The sequence below is a fragment of the Fulmarus glacialis genome, unplaced genomic scaffold (genome assembly GCF_000690835.1).
Source record: "Fulmarus glacialis isolate BGI_N327 unplaced genomic scaffold, ASM69083v1 scaffold16873, whole genome shotgun sequence".
NCBI lineage: Eukaryota > Metazoa > Chordata > Aves > Procellariiformes > Procellariidae > Fulmarus > Fulmarus glacialis.
The window spans coordinates 4,162-22,989 of NW_009202449.1; the positions used below are offsets into that span (position 1 = coordinate 4,162).

General features: G+C 40.9%; 2 protein-coding genes across 2 annotated transcripts in view; one reads left to right on the forward strand and one right to left on the reverse strand.

Moving 5' to 3' along the window:
* The window catches only part of TRIM14 (tripartite motif containing 14), a gene marked incomplete at its 5' end in the record, with an annotated part of 8,869 nt that extends 292 nt beyond the window's left edge, over positions 1-8,577 (forward strand). Inside the window, 4 exons of the mRNA XM_009574297.1 lie at positions 716-949; positions 2,032-2,194; positions 3,424-3,516; positions 7,868-8,577. Of these exons, the coding sequence (XP_009572592.1) occupies positions 716-949; positions 2,032-2,194; positions 3,424-3,516; positions 7,868-8,403 (1,026 nt within the window). The remainder of the gene's footprint in view (positions 1-715; positions 950-2,031; positions 2,195-3,423; positions 3,517-7,867) is intronic.
* Positions 8,578-10,867: 2,290 nt separating this feature from the next.
* NANS (N-acetylneuraminic acid synthase) lies at positions 10,868-17,815 on the reverse strand. Its single transcript, XM_009574298.1, has 5 exons — positions 17,546-17,815; positions 14,092-14,191; positions 13,685-13,839; positions 12,447-12,713; positions 10,868-11,269 (listed from the first exon to the last, which is right to left on the reverse strand). The coding sequence occupies exons 1-5, from the start codon at positions 17,813-17,815 to the stop codon at positions 11,060-11,062; spliced, it is 1,002 nt and encodes a 333-aa protein (XP_009572593.1). The 3' UTR covers positions 10,868-11,059.
* Between the last annotated feature and the right edge of the window lie 1,013 nt (positions 17,816-18,828).

Here is an 18,828-nt window from a genome sequence, read left to right on the forward strand (position 1 = left end):
CTCCCTGATCAGCCGAACATCTCTGGAAGAACAATGTTGAAATTTCTGTGCAGAGAAGTAGTAAATAGCCCCAGCAGCATATGTTATTCTGGCTTCACTGATGGATGTTGCGTTGCACTGAACTGCGTTATTGAATACTCTGACTTCAGAGTTAAGTAAACACAAGAACAGCTCTATTGATTCTGTCTTAAGAATGGGAATGTATGCTAAGCTCCACCTCATTTATAGAGCATGAAATGGTTTTTGCTCTAAGGAGCATCTCTAAGCATCTCTGTTACAGAAATGTCAGTAAGAGCTGGAGGGAGCTCTGTAGAGGTTTGAGACATTGCAGTTTGATGTCACTTCCTTTTGGAGGCTTTCTTTTCCTAGCAGCTCTCTGTCCCTAGCTTGCTTTAAAAGGGGGCAAAGTCCTGCTACTGAAGGACCAGGTCTGCTGCTTGCAGCAGTTAGTACCTGGCCTTGTTACATTCCAGCTGAAAACAGCGTTTTCTGCATAAATAAGCATCTTGGAATCTGCCCTCAAGCTTTTCCATCCAGGCCATCAGCAGGTAAATCCTGGCTGCTCTCCCTTAAGGGGTAAACACCCATTTCTCAAGAGATGCAGCAAATCAGTAAATTTCAACCAAAATGTAACATTGAAAGCCTGGGAGAGAAATGCCTGAAATGTTTATGGTCTGTTGAGTATGGGGGGGACACTCTTCTGCTTAATCTATAGGCACGTGCCATTATGAGCAAAAGGCAGCTGTCAGAGAAAGTGACTGAGCTCCAGTTACTACTTCAGGAAGAGGAGAGTCTGGCAAAAAACTTCATTGATGAAAAAACTCAGCAAGCCCTGGAAGCACATGATCAGCAGCTGGAGTCCTGTCGAGAAAAGCTTGCAGCCCTGGAGACCTTCTCACGTCAAATCAGACAAATACAACAGCACAGTGATCCTGTTCAGTTGCTGGAGGTGGTATTTTATGGTCTCTTTCTACCTCTTATCCTCATAGTCCCTGGTAAACTGCTCTAGTGATCTCCTCTCTAGATCCTTTTGTATGTAAGCAGCATCTTTCTCACTGCTTTTTAATCTTGTTTTTGTTGGTATTTTGGTGAACCAGTTTGGTTCCTGATTTTTGAGCTGTTAGGTGTTCCTGCTATGGCATTGATTTCAGGTCCATATGAAATTCATGTTAATTTTAAGCATATATGGAACAGAGTTATGCGTGTGTCTTCATCCTGAAGACAAACACTGTATCAGGTCTTTCCTTGTGTAGTGTAGTATGAAGGTCTGAGGAAAGGCAGTCCTCTTGGGAACCTTAGGAGGAAGGCTAAATTGTCTCATTTCTTTAATTGCAAGCGATCCTAATCACTGTGAGCAATAGCCATCATTTTACTGGAGGGGGCGGTGGGGTTTTTTTGCCTACAGATAAATGTGAGCCTCTCTTTCCTAATGATCTTCTTCACCTTCCTTGGGAAGGGTGTATTGCCATGTGCTTACGCCCTGACACAAGCCAAAGGATGCTATTCTTCACAGGAAGACCTGTGGTGCATTTTTACATCCTTGCAACTTATCAGACTTGAGAGTTTGCGTTGTTGAGTGGTATGGCCCTGGCGTTCTGCTGTGTGTGCTAGCAACATACCTCCACATGGGAAGCTGCTTTTCATGGTTTTGGAGAGACTTTTTGTGGGAGAAGCTGGATTTTATCCTATAGATTGCTTTTAAAACTTAGTGGTTTAATTTTCCAGTCATTGGGATTTCCCTAGCCAGGTTAAACTCATTCCCATCTCGGAGTGTCCTGGAGGGCTCTGTTTTAAACATGGTTGCTGGGTTCTCCATCTCTGGGATAACCTGTGGTTCCACTGGCAGGAGGGGCTAATTGGCTGGCTAACGAGCTAATAGGCAGGCTGAACATAGCAAGCTCGCCTGTTATGGCCCCTATGTTTACCTAGTGATGGAGCTGTTCTTGCTCTCTGGTGTGTGGGAGCTGGGAGGGAAAAGTCCATTCATGTTACTGTCTCTACTAATTGTAGAATTTGGCTTTCTGCCCTCAGAAGTACACAGAAATCGAGAAGGAGATGCAGGAGCCCAGGCGCCTATTAGAACAGTGGCATCCAATACCTCTCTCATTTGAGCACATACTTAACCATTATAAGCACTTTGTGACAGTTCTTCAGTCCATTCTACAGAAACCACTAGAAGCCCGGCTTAAAGAAGGTACCTGGGAGAGTGCTGTGAATTCTGCTTTCTAGTGCTCTCCTTTTAAATAAAGCGTGATCTGTAAGTAAGAGCAGGACTTTTTACCAACTCAACTGGAGAAAACAGCAGCTTTGCAGACATGGGTACTGTTCTCTTGACAGCATTGGTGCAATGTTGCTATAGCAGTGGTGAAAGAGGTTTCTCTTTCAACTCTGAAGATGGCATTTTTCTGATGCTTTTTTCCAGCTCTATCAGTTATTTCAATACAGCTTACTTCTTCCTGCAGAGCTTATCTTGCTTATATCGTTAGACCATCACACCTACTCAACGTAGCTGTTTTCTCCTTTCAGTCACTCTTGAGTGTAAGTGCTCTGGCAGGACATCTGGTAGGCATGGAACATGGGGTACCTGTAAAATTTGAAAGCTTTTTCTAATTGATGTACCTGATGATCTTTCTGTCTCAGACAGTCTGAAAAATTCTCTGGTTTTTGGTACTTTAAAGGCAGGTTAACATGTTCTGCTTAGAGCTCCTTTTGTCTTTGAGCTGGTATTTCATCCTTAAGTGACCTTTGGCGTGATTAAGGCAAGGGATTTCCTAATGGGACGCAGAGCCACAAAGCCAAATAGCCATGGGGAAACCCTGCCGCTTGTTGAGTTACAGGTGAGCAGAGCAACACCAGCCGTCCCATTTCACGCAGCTACCTTTTAATAATCCCTTTTCTCAGAGTTGCCACCAAGAACAGTATAGCAGGGTGCTGAGGAAAATGGTCAGACCAGATCTGAAAGGCCACTGCAGGATGTATGGAGAATTGCTATACAGCACTGTGCAAGTGCTCTGGAGCTAGCATCTGCAGTTGTCTTCAGCTGCCTGATTCTGTTCTCATCTGATAGAGGGGTGCTTTCTGAGGAATGGGAGGTGCTTACCTGGGCTTGTGCTTGATTGTGTAGTTCCTTGGCAACTCTGGGATCCAGCATCTCCATGCTATCCAAAGAGCATAAGGTCGAAACCATATAGAGTAGCCCTTCCCCAGCAAAAGTAACACAGTTTGTCTCATGAAGTTGGAAGATGGACTGTGACAGTATGACCTTCCCCAGGACATGGGCGGAATTCACACCAAAGAGGGAAAACCCGAATACCCTATCCAGCAAAATTGCCCATGGTGTTTTATTTTTAAAATTTTTTTGACAGTACAGCCATGTTGTTCTACTGGCAGACTCCCTAAACTGTCCCTTTTCTCTCTGCCCAGACGTTTTCAGTAGCCTTAATGCCACTGCAAAGAAGGAGCCTGGAAAGGTGTTGAAAACCATGTCTCCTGTTGATCGGTTGCTTTTCTTAAAACGTAAGTATGGTTGAACAAAAGTTACAAGCACTCCGAAAACTTACGGCTCAATCACTGAAACAGTCAATGAATGTGTGCTGCCACTATTTTAAAATGGTATCGTAAAAGGGTTCTGATGTTTACAGTGTTTGCGAGGAAGAAGTGCTCGGCACTGCCTAAAAGCCATTACCCTTTTCCAAACCTCAGGTTGGGAAAAAAAATTTACTTTCTGTCTGTGAAATCTTGATCCTTTGTTTTTATTCAGAACTGCCAGTGAGTGAATCAGCTAATGGCTAATTTAGTTTTTGAAGACTTTTCTGTTCTCCAGATCATTGTGGTCTGTCTTTAATTGTATGTCCATCATGTAATGTGTTAAGGGTCAATCTACAGGTGATTCTTTCTTCTGGTGTTGGTAGGAAAGATGTACAGTGAATTGTTTCATCTCTCTGATGGGAAGCTCATGGACATTTCATGTGGCCTGCAGCAGATGAGGGCTGTAGCTGTTTTAATCTCAAAGCTGTAACATTCCTTACTAGTGTGGTACCTGGTGGCAAAGGCCTGTTGTAAGAGGAGGTATGTTTTCCAGCCTGGATCCAGCCCAGTGTAGACCAAGACTGTGGCCAAGTGGACACTTGACTTCTGGCCGTTATTCAGTAGGGAGGGCAAGGGACAGTACTGTGCTGGTAGAGTGGGTTACATGCTGTCCCTGCACCTATAGATTGGTGTGTTCTGAGAGGGGTATTTTTCAATGTTGTTACATGTCTTGTTTCTGTGCTCTCCTGAGTGAGCTTCTAAGTCCAAACACTGCAACTTTTTCATTCCGAACAGGTTATCTCAGCTGGAGATGAGCAAACAGGTGTTGCACTTGTAAATGCAGCAGCTGTTAAGAAATCAGGAATGCAACAAGCAAAATCTGTCTTCTTCACTGTAATGTCATGGGTCTTTCCCACTTGCATCATTTCTGTGCTGCAGGATCCAGATTGAATCCGTCACTTTGTAACCAGAAACTTGTTAAGGTGCTAGGACAGCCAGTCCACATCTCCGAGCACTTGTTACTAAGAAAGCACTGCAGCAGCATTTGGCTGGCAGTGAACTAGGCTCCTGAGTTCCATGAATGCGGATCTGTGTCTGCTTCAGGCTGCCTCTTGATGGATTCGTGGAGAAAGCACTGTTACTTGCTTCACATGTGAGCAATCACTTTAAGGGCTGAAAAGACAACTCTGTTAAAGCTAAATATGACAAACCACCTTATTCAGAAAGATGTGCAGCTGCTCATAGGCGAGTGAAATTGACAAAGCTTGATCATAAATATTTGGACTTAAAGTCACTTAGAATTTTCATCACTTAGGAAAAGTGGAAGAATTGCAGTCCTCCAATAATCCAAATAACTGTAGCTATTTTGAATTATTTTTCACATTTATGCTTCCAAACATTAGCACCTGGATGCAGTTCAGTCCTTGGATTTTTGTCCTTTTTTCAAAGTAAGGGAGGTATTTCCATTTGCTTGAGATTTAGTAGTTACACATTTTACAAAAATCTAGGTTTTCAGGTAAATTTGACTGACAAACATCACTACTTATTTGCACAGGTTTTCAAGTGCTTACTGGAAAAAGCAGACACTGAAGCCAGGCCTTTTAAATCCTCCCTACTTCAAGCGTCTTTTGGTCTCAGTATCACCTGTGGTTCTGTACAAACTTAGCATCCCCATTGTTTACTTGCTGGAAGTGGCTTGGAACAAAGACTCACGACAGTCATTCACAAGATAGAATCCTGTAGCATGCTGTTTTACCTACTTGAATAATTCCTGTTTCCTGTCTTTTTTCACCAACTATGCACACAGATGTGACTTAAGACCTATTCAGACCACATGAATGCTGATACTAGCTTTTCTGACTAAAGTGTAGTGGGGATCACAGCAATAAGATGTTGCATGTGTGAGATGTGCCCCTGTAGTGGTATGCTTTTGGAAGTTTTAATATCGTTTACAGACGTAATACCAAAATTAAAATCATAAAGGCTTTCTTTTTGTTTAGAAAATGGTGATGCTTCAGTTAACACTCACTGCACATACAGTGCTATTTGCTTGTCCATTTTTTTGCAGTATACAGGTGCAGATTGCAGGGGGCAGAATATCAGCAGTGGGCTCTCTAGCACCACGACATGCATTTCACACATCAGCAACCCTCTCCACATGTCTTTGCCTCAAATGAAGCAACTGCTTAATTTCTGGTACCCAGGTGTGTGCAGTGATCCTACCCAGATGAAGATGATCTGTTACAAAACAACAGATAATGGTGCATCACTGGTTCCTGTATTTTAAACATAGCTGATGTTAGGGGCCACAGCAAGGCAAGGAGGACATGTGGTGTCCAGCTGTATCTTATAGTCATAATGCTTGTATACTACTTTCTTTTCTGAAACATTACAGACAAGTGTAGAGGCTAAGTCTTTGTTGCAATTAACTGTGCGGTGAATGGCCCCTCACTTAATGCAAGATGTCTGTGCTCTTTCATAGTGAATTGTGGGAGACCTTACTTAGCCTTCCCTGCTCATGTCAGGAAATTGTGGGAGAGTAACAGAAGACCAACAGAGAATGGAGTAGAGTGGTTTATGCATTGCTCTGATGGCAAAGGAGAGGATTCCAGCCTGAATGAAAACAGCTTCTGGGCTTTAGACTAGCTAGCCTAGGCTAGACATATTTAATTTATGGGAGAGAGTCCTATGTGAGAACATAGGAGAAGAAAGAGCAACAAAGTCAAGTGAGCAACAGATTAATTCAGTTGCAAATACAGATTTCTCTCATACAGTAACCTGCTGTATAATTACCTTTCATTTCTAAGTTCAACACCGAAGAGCAAGGAAAATATTGAAGTTCTTGTTTGAATGGGTCTGCTGCCGTTTTGTGTCCATTTAGTACGATGCTGCCTGTAAAGCACAGTGAAAGACTGTATTCTGTGAGATCACAGGTCCAAACATGTAGTTCAGATATGCAACACTACAAAGAAATCAAAGCAGTCTGGATTTTAAAATATTATGAACACTTGTTTCCCTAACTTCGATTTTAAAAGGAATTTACTCACTCTGAAAAGCAGCTTCAGGATATGAAATGTAGTTGTCATCTGGCATTTAAAACATCTAAGCTTCAAAGTTTATCTAGACTAAGATTAAAATCATATCCAGTCAAAAAACCCAACTATGAACTGAGCGAAATATGACTCAGCCAGTTTTCATTGCAAGTACACTCCTGTTCAGTTCTCATCTGGATGTATTGTTATACTTTGTTTTCTTCACTTACAAGAAAAAGTAGATGTGCTCGTTATTTGGAATAGTTTTAAGATACAAGTTAAGTTTACATCTTACTGACAGTACTCTAGACAGTACTGTAATTCATGACAATGTGTGTTCTTTTAGGTATCCAACTCTGACACTGGTTTTACCAGGCTTGACAGAAAGAGTGAAGGGGATTGTTTAAGACTGCCAGACCCTGTTTTCAAAGGGCGCATCTTGGTTATTTCTAGAACATGAAATCAGAAAACACATGCTAACACAGTAAATTTACTGAGTATGTTATGAAGACTTCTGTGAGACATGCAGCAATTCAGTATTGAAGTTGTAGGGCAGTATCTTCAGAGAAAAATCTCATCTTAAAAATTCTGTAGCTTTTTGACCTGTCCTGTGCGATTGTGTCATTTCAAACTTGTTTAGTTTGATTATAGATTTTTTTTTTTCCTGGCTTTGTGATTTCCAGTCCTGCAACAGCTGCTTCATAGTAAAAATATTCTAAGCTGCTGCTGAATAAGACAGTGATTTCTAGGGTGTCGTTTCAGACTGTGATTTTTCTTTTCTAAATGTCAGATTAAGTGAACTGCTATAAATTCTCTGGGAGCTGGTTAACTTGTTCCTTTGCAATGTACAGGATGCTGCTGCTCAGAGCTGTGGTGCCTCTGTAAGAGACAGACTCCTAGTGCATCTTCAAATGGGATTTCAGTGGAATGGGATCTCACAACCCAAGAGTCCACTCCAGTGCTCTCTAAAACCCTTAGGCTGTGATCCCACCAGAAGTTTCCAACTATTCTGCATAAAGCAGAAGTTGTCAGTGTTTGTTCCCTACCTAGCTGTATTCATCTTCTCATTTGTGAACCATGCATATACTGACTGACATACTGACCTGCTTTAAAGCTTATGGATCTTTAAAGCATCAGTGCATATAAATAGTGCAGTGCTTTCTATGAACAATGTCAGGTTTTTCCTTGCAAAACAGCAGGTTCCAAGACACTGCTAGCTGTGGGCTCCTTTGCAGGTTTTTTATCACTTGTACTTCTTTCAAGAGCCATGATAAATGTACTAAGTATGTTTATGGTTTTGACTGCAGATGCAAGATCACCAACCTGGGAATATGACAGCCTTCACCCAAGGCTGAAATTGTCTGATGACCGTCTTGTAGTAAGCCGTAATTGGAGGAGGATATTTTACCCTTGTGGACCCCAGAGATTCGATAAATTATGGCAAGTGCTAAGCAGAGATGCATTCCTCTCTGGGAGCCATTACTGGGAAGTTGACCTGCTTCATGCTGGAGCAGGATGGTGGATTGGTGCAGCCTACCCTTCCATTGGCAGGAAAGGAGACTCTGAAATCTGTCGACTGGGCTGGAATAGAGCATCTTGGTGCCTTAAGAAGTTTGATTTTGAATACTGGGCATTTCACAAGGGGGAGAGAATCCCCATCCTAATAGAAGATGATCCTGATCGCATTGGCATTTTTCTGGATTATGAAGCAGGAATCCTTTCATTCTATAACATCACTGATGGCATGACTCATTTGCACACCTTCCGCTGCAAGTTCACAGAACCAGTTTACCCAGCCTTGAGGCTCTGGGAAGGGTCCATTGGAATATGCAAACTAACATAAGGAACAAAGCAAAATAAAGCCTACTATTTCATGCTTTTTCTATGAAAGCCACTTTAGCAATGATCTACATGAATTAATCTTTGTCATATGAAAGTTGTAACTGTGATGCTTCTAGAAGGTAACAGTTAAATTCAAGAAAGCCAATTGTAATTTTTAATGTATATGCATTTTTCAATGGGGGAAGGTGATCTGGCTTTTATAAATGGTGTTGATGTACCCCCTAAAATGCCGTATATAGTATTTTTTGTGGTTTTTTCCAACTTGCAAAATGGAAAAAGTCTGGTTGAAAGAAGCCTATTACAACTCAGATTTGAATCTGGATCTTGCCATCTTTTTTTATGAGCTTCCCCCCTCATCTGCCTGGAGAGGCTACAATTGTGTATGGTAATAGGTTTAGTTTGGTTCAAGCTTCAAGTTCATATATTACATAGTATTATAGTTAACAAGGTCAGATTTGGATAATAAATGCACTAAGTGAATTAGTTCATATGTAAGTATCATCTCGGAAAAATCAAAACTGGCACCAACTGTTGGAAAGGTCCCTTCAAGTAAAGCTGAAGTAGGAGCTTCTGTAGCCACACTTAATAGCCATTAGCTGGTCTTACTTTGACACAGACTCTGAACTGGGCTTCTGGGTGGCCCTATTCTTCCCCGCACAGTGAAAGCACACGAAACAGCTGTGTACCATCCCCAATAGAAGATTAAATGCCTGGAGGACCCACAGGTGCAATAAAACCACTAGGTCAGTGGGGCACTTTTGCTTAATTTATTTTTGTGTCCTATTTGCAAAGGCTCTTTAACTGCTGCCGGACAAAGGTATGCTCACATAAAACTAGGAGTGACAGCTTGCAAGTTTCTGTATAGGGATAATTTTTTTTTTTCCCCCCAATACATTAATTAAAGTCCTGAAAATTTTTGGAGCCTATGTTTACAGCAGCCTCTAGGACCAGCCTTCCCGGAGTGAAGAACCACTGCTACTTGAAGCAGGTCTGGTAATCTTACGAGGTTCAAATACTAAAGGCCCTGGAATCATCACAGGTGGTGGCAAAGGCAAGGTCCGACCATAGGCTGAAATGCAAAAACAATAGCTTGTTTTATAAGCTAAATTTATTTTTCATATTTAAAATATATTAAAAAAAATCTTTTAACAATTGAGTATTTTTTTGATGTAAGGCAAACGTATTGCATCAATCAGAGCTCACATATGGTCAAGAACATGATTCAAATAATCTCTCCTTCCCAGTTTAAGGATACGAATACAGTTTCCTCAGAATTGCAGAAGGGTAAACATTTTGAAAGTAAACAGCTCACAGGTACAGAAACACCACCACCAAATTCAAGATACTTCAACTCATGACCAAGAGGTAGCAAGTTCCAAATAATCATCACTAGTAAATGATTCCACCACAGAAAAATGCAGATGAATTATACCAACGCAGTTCTGTGCTAACCAAGCTAACTGAGGAATGCCTGGTTTGCAGCTGCTGCCACATGGCTCCTTCTTGGTCAAAGGGACGAGCAGCAGGCTGATAGGAGTGAGATTGCATTTCTTACTTGAAAAGTGAGAAGCTGTGATGCAAGAGCAGAGCACACAAGAGGAGCACTGACCATCATGCTGAAGCACAGTGATGTGATCTAGGTTAAGCAGCCAGCCTCAGCTGTCTCAACCACCAGTGTCGGGGGAAAAAATCCAACCCAGTGTTATTTGCTTGTTAGTACAGGAAGGAGGCTGCTGAATCTTCACCAGCATTTGGCTTCCTACCTGCGAAGCTGCCCCCAGATACAAATAGAGATATGCCAATGCACTGCAGAATTGATACAAGATTCCAGGCTTCACTCAGCTCACAACAGATGCTTTTGACATTTTTTTGAAGCATAGGTTAAGTTTATTTCCACTGATCCATCTCAGATCTATTTTTCATCCCCTTAATCCGTCTGGCTTGAATCTTTTCAGTTCACAAAAAGTACAAAAAGGCTCTTTCTCTTGCCCCTTAAATGGGACCTTTCTACATTGCCAGTTTGCTTCCTTTCTTGGTATTGTCTCTTGAGAACCTAGCTTTCTCAAGGAGCTCATTTTCCCCAGAATGCAGATTCCTGCAACCCACTGCTTTATCCTGAGACTTTTAAGGCTTTCACCTTAAGAAAAATCCATCCAATTGCTTGTGCAGTTTTCTGTTCAGTGTATGTTAACTTTCACTTATCTGTATTCAACTCCAACTAGCATCCTGTTACCACAGGGGTGAGGAAAATGGCAGAGAAGAGAGGAACATCAAAAGATATAGTGTTAGAACAATTCAAAGTGTAGACAAAATTATTGTGATCTAGTGTATTCTTACCAGAAAAGGGAAGCTGGAAAGCAGCAGACTGTGGTCTTAGATTTGGCAAAACTCCAAATTAATCTAGGTTAAGTGGAATGGAGAAAGGAGGAACATGGTATTTTCTAAATACAATGTTATATGGTTTCTAATAAAATTGCTCTTCATAATTTATACCCAGTTGCTGCAGAAATTTTCTACTAATGAGAACCTGAAAATTCTCACCTGCTTGGATCCTCATAATTACATCCCCTTCTTCTAATCTACCATGCTGCTATACTTAAATATGTTGTGCAGTAGTACAGTACTACATCATGAAATGTGGAATGGAGTGCTTTGGTTTAGCACTTCACTTTTTTGACATGATTTTCCACTGCTTGCTCAGTGATGGTTTCATCTTCTTCGATATTTTTTTTAACCTTCTGGCCCACCAGATCGAAGATGGCTTCTGGGGGAAAGCCCTTAGGCTCTCCTACCTTCACTGTCAGCATGTCAAGTGTCAGTACTGTACCTTCAGGAATTGTCACTTTTGCCACAACAGACTTTCCCAGCTACAGGGGAGAAAAAAAAAGTTTAAGTCACACACAAAGTTTAAGTTAGGCTTTGTATACCAAAAAAGGATAAAAAATATTATGTAGTTACTTGGGAACAGGTTGTGTGGAACTGCCCTCCCTGTTACTTCTTATTCCAAATAAAAGTTGAGTTAGCATGGAAACCTTCACTGTAACTAGGCTGCTGGGAACATCCAGATCCTTTCTGAAATCAGATAATGGCTCACTGGAATTTGTCAGAATCATAAGGGAGGGAATCTGTTTAGACTGATTAGTATTTTAGCTTAGTGTAAAAGCAGCTCGTATACAGCCATAAAGACTTATTATTCCTATTACTGAGTACTTTGTGCTTGGCACTGGTGAGGCTGCACCTTGAATACTGTGGTCAGTTTGGGCCCCTCACTACAAGAAAGACACTGAGGTGCTAGAGCGTGTCCAAAGAAGGGCAACGATACTGGTGAAGGATCTAAAGCAGAAATCCTATGAGGAGCGGCTAAGGGAACTGGGGTTGTTTAGCCTGGAGGAAAGGAGGCTGAGGGGAGGATTTATCGCTCTCTACAACTATCTGAAAGAAAATTGTAGCAAGGTGGGTGTCGATCATTTGTCCCAAGTAGCAAGTGAGAGGGCAAGAGGAAATGGCCTCAAGTTGCACCAGGGGTGGTTTAGATTGGATATTAGGAAATATTTCTTCACCGCAAGAGTTGTCAAGCACTGGAACAGGCTGCCCATGGAAGTGGTTGAGTCACCATCCCTGGAGGTATTTAAAAGATGTGTAGACATGGCGCTTTGGGACATGGTTTAGTGGTGGACTTAGCAGTGTTGCACTCGATGATCTTACTGGTCTTTTCCAACCTAAATGATTCTATGATTCTATTCAACCTGGTTAACCACTGGATGATATACATAGAACTCCATTATACTCAAAATTGTCAACATTATGCTTTGGTAAAAATAGTTACTGACTGCCAGAAATAGCAGTTTATAGAAAATGACAGGTCTACGCTAACGTTACAGTGCGCTAAGCATAAACACTGCTACTTAGCAGCAGAAATTTTTGAGTGCAGAAGCAGAAACACTGCTGCAATAAACAACTAGCAAGCTATTTTTCTGGATATAGAGTTATTAGCTATAGGTTTAAATGAGTTTCAGCTATACATGAATCACAAGCAAAAGTTACCTTTTCATTGCAAGCCATTTCACAGGGCAAGAGTTGTTTGACTGGAGAACCCATTGCCTTTTCCACAGTACGGATGGCTTTCACTAACTCTGCCAGTTCATTTGGCTCCAGGGATGCTTGGTGGTCACTTCCTTTCCATGTTTTGTCGAGAGTCACATGGCGTTCCACTACTTTAGCACCCATAGCAACAGCTGCCACTGAAATGGCTATGCCAGTTTCATGCCCCGAATAGCCAATGGGAATATCAGGAAAAGCTGACTGATACGCCTTGAATCATAAGAGAGTTGGTCTGAATTACCAAGGCAGTAGTTGCAAGGACAAAGCACATTTAACAGTGATAACTGCAATAAAAACTATGGACAATTACTGTGCCCCAAAACAAGCAGTTGGTTATGCTGAGAATGAATTTTTTTTTATGTTGAACAAGTCACACTGCATTACCGACCATCATGTTTTAAGAGTTTCATTAGGATTATCCATATTGAAAGGAAAAGGAGGTTCTATTCTACAAATTCTCTTATGCTTTTCCTTTTAATTCAGTTGTATTCTTCAAACTTCACCTGTATCCAAAGCAGATTTCTTGAACCCCATTATTTAAAATCTGAAGCAATCCTTTCAGCCATACATAGGGGACAGTCACCCAATCCTAAAGGCAATCAAATGCAGCCATGTCCTGTTCTACTAAAAATAATGTAGTACATGTGCATAAAGCTAGGCAAGTGCTTGAACACTGGCCAATTTGGCAAAATTTTCTTGCATCATTATCAGGCATATCCAAGTAGTATTTTCAGCGAAGGAAACTATACAAGGGCCTAATCTATTTTTATCATTGCTCCAATATTCACATGAAGGGTTTTTAACAAAACTTTCTGGTCTAGCCCCCTATTTAGAATTATGTTCTCAATTCCATGCACCTTCTTAATGGTAACAGTCTACATAATTTTTCTTTGCACTACAAAGTTAGTTAACCTGTTAACCACATTTCATATTTTCCTCTGTGTAATTGTGAATACTCCAGTAATATCTTTTATCGTATTCCTCAAAGCTGAGTTCTGCTAGAAGAGGATCCAATGGGTATTTTTACTTCAACACTTGCATGAATTAGAGGAACATGATACATCTTCTGACTTCTCAGAAGCAAATTCCAGCATGCCTAAGACCTGGAAATATATCTCAATAAAAGTGCATAGCCCTTCTCTGGTACCCTACACACAGCACACTCTGAGTTATTCACTGACCGATATAACACGGAGATTGACATCCTCTGGCTGAAGTGGGTATGCACTGGTGCATTGCAGGAAGCAGAAGTTTGGATTGATGGGCTTCACAATCTGATAAACCTTATGCATTGTGTTCATTGACTGCATTCCGCTGGAAATAACCATTGGGCGACCTAGCCATTAGAAAACATGCACATGTTTTGTCCTAGGTCTGTATGAAAGCGACACAAGATTACATTAAATTCTTGGAGTAAAAGAATTCAGTAGAAAAGGAAACTGGGTGAACCCTTTTTTCCAAGACTGAGAGTGATTTTCTTATAAAGGTACTTGAGATTTTTTTCCAAGATCAATTGGAGGAAAGATCTAATAACTGATCTACTGAGACACAGTGATGTTTACCAAGATGGCTCAAAAGAAAAGCTTACCTTTCTTTGCAGTCTTTTCCAAATATGGGAAATTGTTTGTATCTCCTGATCCTACTTTGAAAAATGGAACATCCAGTTCATGTAGAAATTCCACAGCCATCTACAAGGAAAAGAAATCACTTCATTTTAACACACCACTTCAGCTGGATCAAAGATAAAGAATTACCATGCTGGGAAATAAACCACCCTTCAAAATAGCAAAGCCAAAAGTTAGTTAAATAGGTCATGTATATATATCCCCCCAAAATACACTGCTCCTGAAATAACACTTAGTATTCCGAGGATATTAGTTTCTGACTTCTCTCCAAGTGAAGTATTATTGAGGTGCCTTCTTTTATAATTCTATTACAAAAACAGATTTTCCACAGGTTTTTGACTCGGATCCCTGTCTCAAGGCAGTCTCTTTGGTCTCCCAGCCATAGCTGGTCAAGCCAGCTGTAGGTACAGCTCCTCTGTGCAGGTGAGCTCCACTGCTCCTCTAACTTCATAATGAGCTTGTGGGCCACAGCATTCTTGCTTTTTTTTTGGTACTACCAGAGAGAGCAACTACCTGCAGATGGGAGCTTGCCTGTTGAAGAAATGTACTGCAGGCATGCAGGCAGTCTTCTGCAGGTCAGAATTAACTAAACCACAAACAGAGTGTTTAAAACTACAGGTAGTTTTCCTGAATAGATGTCACTGTGAAAACTTGTATAAGTATATTGAATAAGCACCTGAAAAAAGGTAAGTGCCCAAAAAGAGAAATCCAAAATGGATTTGCTTCTAGGAGAGAGACTAGAAAATAAATATAAAATACACCGAAGAAAAGACTATAAAACAGTTTATTCAAACGTTAATTATACTAATATATTCAAACGTTAATTATACTTCTAAAAATGTGTGTGCTATACTGAAGACAATTCAGGAATTACTGAAGGCAGTAAGTGGCCTTTTAAGAATTAGTACTTTTAAGGAAGAAAATCCCAAACCTATCATAGGCAAAAGATACTGAAATCCCCCATTTACCTCTGGGGGAAAATAATGAAATAGTTACCTAACTTTGTCCCCCTTCAACCACCCACAAACACTTTTAATTTCTTGAGCTCACTCCTTGTTGCAGTCAAATTTTCTCAGTGCCAGAGTGCTAATATCCAAAAGAGAATCACATCTTCAATCTAATTTTTCTATCATAATTATGATGCCTATCCAATTTCTTGTACTTAGGATGCATAACATCTCTTTAATATAGTTTATTCACTAAGATGCATTATGCATGAAGACAATGAATACACTATATTAAAAAGCCACAGATCTAATCTGAGGAGATTGCACAAAATGAAATATGACAGATAAACCTCAAATCTAAGGCCACTCTTCATTAGGTAAATATCTCTTGAAAATTGGCAGCTTTTCTGTAAGAGATTCAAGGAATAGGAAGTAATCTCAAATAATTGGGACGACATTAAAGGGAGTGGTTCAGTGGGATCCTGTTTTGTCTCCAGTACACACTGGAGATAGAGTCGATAGAGGAATTACTCATAGCCTTTATATTTACTTCACACATCAATTAATTGATTATTTCCTCATACAGTTAAACACACAATTTATCCTCTTCGACATAGCTGGAGTTCCAGAGATTATGTTCCATTTGCAGAAGTTAATGTATTCTCAAAGACTTATTATGTCAATTTATGCAATGTTTGCCGTAAGTTCCAAACCCACGTCTTGCAGAAATGCCACCAGAAATCTTAGGAGCTGTGTAATGTAACTGTTCAAAAAAGAAGGCACAGAGTTGTATCAGTACTGTTAATTAGCTGATGAGGCCACACACAAAGGAGCACAGCATCCCACAGAATAAGAGGGATCCCAGAGGTGGAAAGTGATCTTAGCTGCTGTGTATGAAAGGTGTTCTGCATTGCACTGTAGCCTTTAGAAGCTGGAGGTTTTAACATCAAAGAAATAGTGTGATTTTTCCCCTCCCCAAAGGCATATGGGTCTTTAAGATCCCAGATATAGAAGTCCAAGACTACTGGATTTAATTAGTCTTTTCTTAAAGGAGTAGGTGGTGTTCAGTAGGTCTCCTAGACACGAAGATAATAGTAAAAGAAACATCACAACACCCTCTTTTCACAGATCTATTTCTAAGTCCATGGCATCGGGCTATTGCAATACAAGCAAAACACCTTTTTGTCTGTCAGACATGTGAAGTAATTTTTTATGGTATTTGGTGCTCATACCATCTCAGCGGGGGCACAGCAATTCAAGGATTTTAGTCAATAGGAAAACAAGTTGATAGAAGCAGTGAGAATGGCCACAGGACAAAAGACAGCATAAAAAGGTTGAAGGAATTGAATTGCTTAGTCCAGAGAATACAAAACAGGAAAAAGATGTTCAAATACACAGAGAGGAGAGACAAGAAAAGTATGAATTTTTATGTTAGATGAGGCAGGACAAAAAATTATGAGAAAGGAAATTATGCTGATACATCAGGAATTCTCTCTGACAGTAAGGAGAGTGAGGCACTGAACAGATCACCTTAAAACATTAAATAAATCCCATCCTTGTCCCATCCTGGATAAGGCTACTTGCAGAAAGACAGGGACATTGCTGTGCTTGCCTTGTGCAAGAGTGGCTAGCTTACTTCTGGAGGGTCTCTTTCAGTTTCATTCTCTGTATTTTCTAGGCCACAAAGAAAAGTAAAACAATCTGTAATCTCTGATCTATATTGAGGTTTAACTGTTACCTGAACTTTCCAGTTTACACTTTTCAATTGTACATTGCATTTGTTAATACTGTAACTAACATCATTTTGAGGTAGGCAACATGCAAGAGTTAAAGAAGTATACATCTCTTAAGAGGGAACAGCAGCAGATGAGCTTCATGGAATTTACAAGCTGGCAACTGACTGTTCAAGAGCCCACTGACAAAAATCAGTAAATGCTTCAGGAGTAACAGGGCAAGGTGGAGACCCTCTCCAAGAGATTAGGAAAAGGAAAAGGAATATAAGCATTTCTACTGCTTAGAAACACCAACTGGGGTCTAGTAAACAGCAGAAAGGAAAAAAAAGAGGGAACAATAGGGATTAGGTTGAGAAAGGAATCTGGTTTAAATACAGAGGGGAAGTTTGAAATGCTTGCAGCCAATATACACCAGATAGCAGTCAGATTGCAGTCTTGATCTAAACTCTCAAAGCCTTGACTGTTTACCGAGTTCAGCTGAGGCCTTGTCTCTAATATGATTTACTGTGCATAAATCCCTCAGCATACATGGCAGGTCTTCCAAAATGTTCAGCCATCTACTCAAAAATTGTAGAGACACAAATGAACTGGCAGAAGTACAATTACTCTAGTTTCCTCATTTAGAAATATAATGTCCACACATATTTAGTATTCTTTTTATGTAAGAACTATCACACCTAAGTAATAACAGACACAACACCTGGACTCTGCCTGTTATGTCAGTATGGCTTACATACCTCATCCATACCAGAAGCTGTGAAGAAAATGCCAATCTCTTCTGCATATTTCTTGAGCTCTCTATATTGGTCATGACTAAACTCCAAGTGGCGCTTGTGGTCCCCATAGGTCTTTCCCCAAGAGTGCTTAGAGGTATAGGGCCTTTCTAAGGCTTTCTTGTTGAACTTGTACTCCAGTTCGCTCTTCTGGAACTTAGCACAGTCTGCTCCGCAGTCCTGCAAAACAAGCTGGTGAACGCTGAGTAGAAGTGCAAGTGAAACTGCACTCATCATAAGTTTGAACACAAGGATTGTGCAACTAAAGTGCCCGCTTGCAGTGAAGTTTTCACATTATCATCATAGCAATCACAGGAATGGTACGAACACAGAGTGATAGAGGACCCACACACACGCGTGCCCTTTTATTTCAAAATGCCTGAATACTTAGTAGAGCAGCAGTCTAGAAAGAAATAATACTAAAACTACAAAACTGAACTGCCACATGCTATGCGTGCCACTTATTTGAAGAGTTGATTTCTGTGGCGTTTTCCAAGCTCAGCTGTCACATGGTAATTTTACATGAAAACAAATGACAAGATTCTGTAGAACAAAGAGTATGAATCTGAAATTTGTTTGAAGTGACACAAATGGTGAAGTTAAATTCCCACTACACTGTTTTGCACTTACACCACAGTCACGGGTCTGAACGCATTATGCCCTGACCGCTCCTTCAATGATGATATGCCGTTTTCTAACATAGGTATATCTAATGTATGTAATACCGAATTTTAAAACAGCTTGGCTGTCTTACTGGATGACTAAGTATTACCTAAAAAAACCCTAATGCAGTCAAGTCAAATTGGAGGTTCATCAGAGACAGTTCAGCAGTTACTTGATACTTCCCATATTCGGACACAACTGAAGGGCTGCTGTAACAGTAACCCCTCGAAGACTATATAATCTGCCTGCATTTGTCTGTGCATGCGCACGTGTGTGTGCCATGACCAGGCTAGCGGCTTCCTGAAAGCGCGTACGATGTGATCATAGGCTGCGAGGTACAGACCGAAGGCAACAAAGCAAGTACCCGCTTTGCTGGCCCTCACCGCGACTGTCTCCTCCCAGCTACTTTATTTTATTTTAAAAATTCCTCCTGTAAATCACTCCACTCCACCACGCGGTGTCACCGCCCGGAAACGATGCTCCCCGACCGGAGCGTCCCCCGCGGGGACAGCGTGAGGCTTCACGCCCTCCCGCGGCTTTCCCGGCCCCCGCCGGTGTCCTGTGGCTCTCGCTCACCCCCACCT

Bases quoted from the DNA above. Each gene is read 5' to 3' on its own strand.
- NANS (XM_009574298.1), bottom strand. From the start codon at position 17,815: ATGAGTGCAGTTTCACTTGCACTTCTACTCAGCGTTCACCAGCTTGTT. The intron at 14,192-17,545 runs GTATGTAAGCCA...TTTTCCTTGTAG, and splicing joins CAGCTTCTGGTATGGATGAG to ATGGCTGTGGAATTTCTACA. The intron at 13,840-14,091 runs GTAAGCTTTTCT...TCTAATGGCTAG, and splicing joins GGAAAAGACTGCAAAGAAAG to GTCGCCCAATGGTTATTTCC.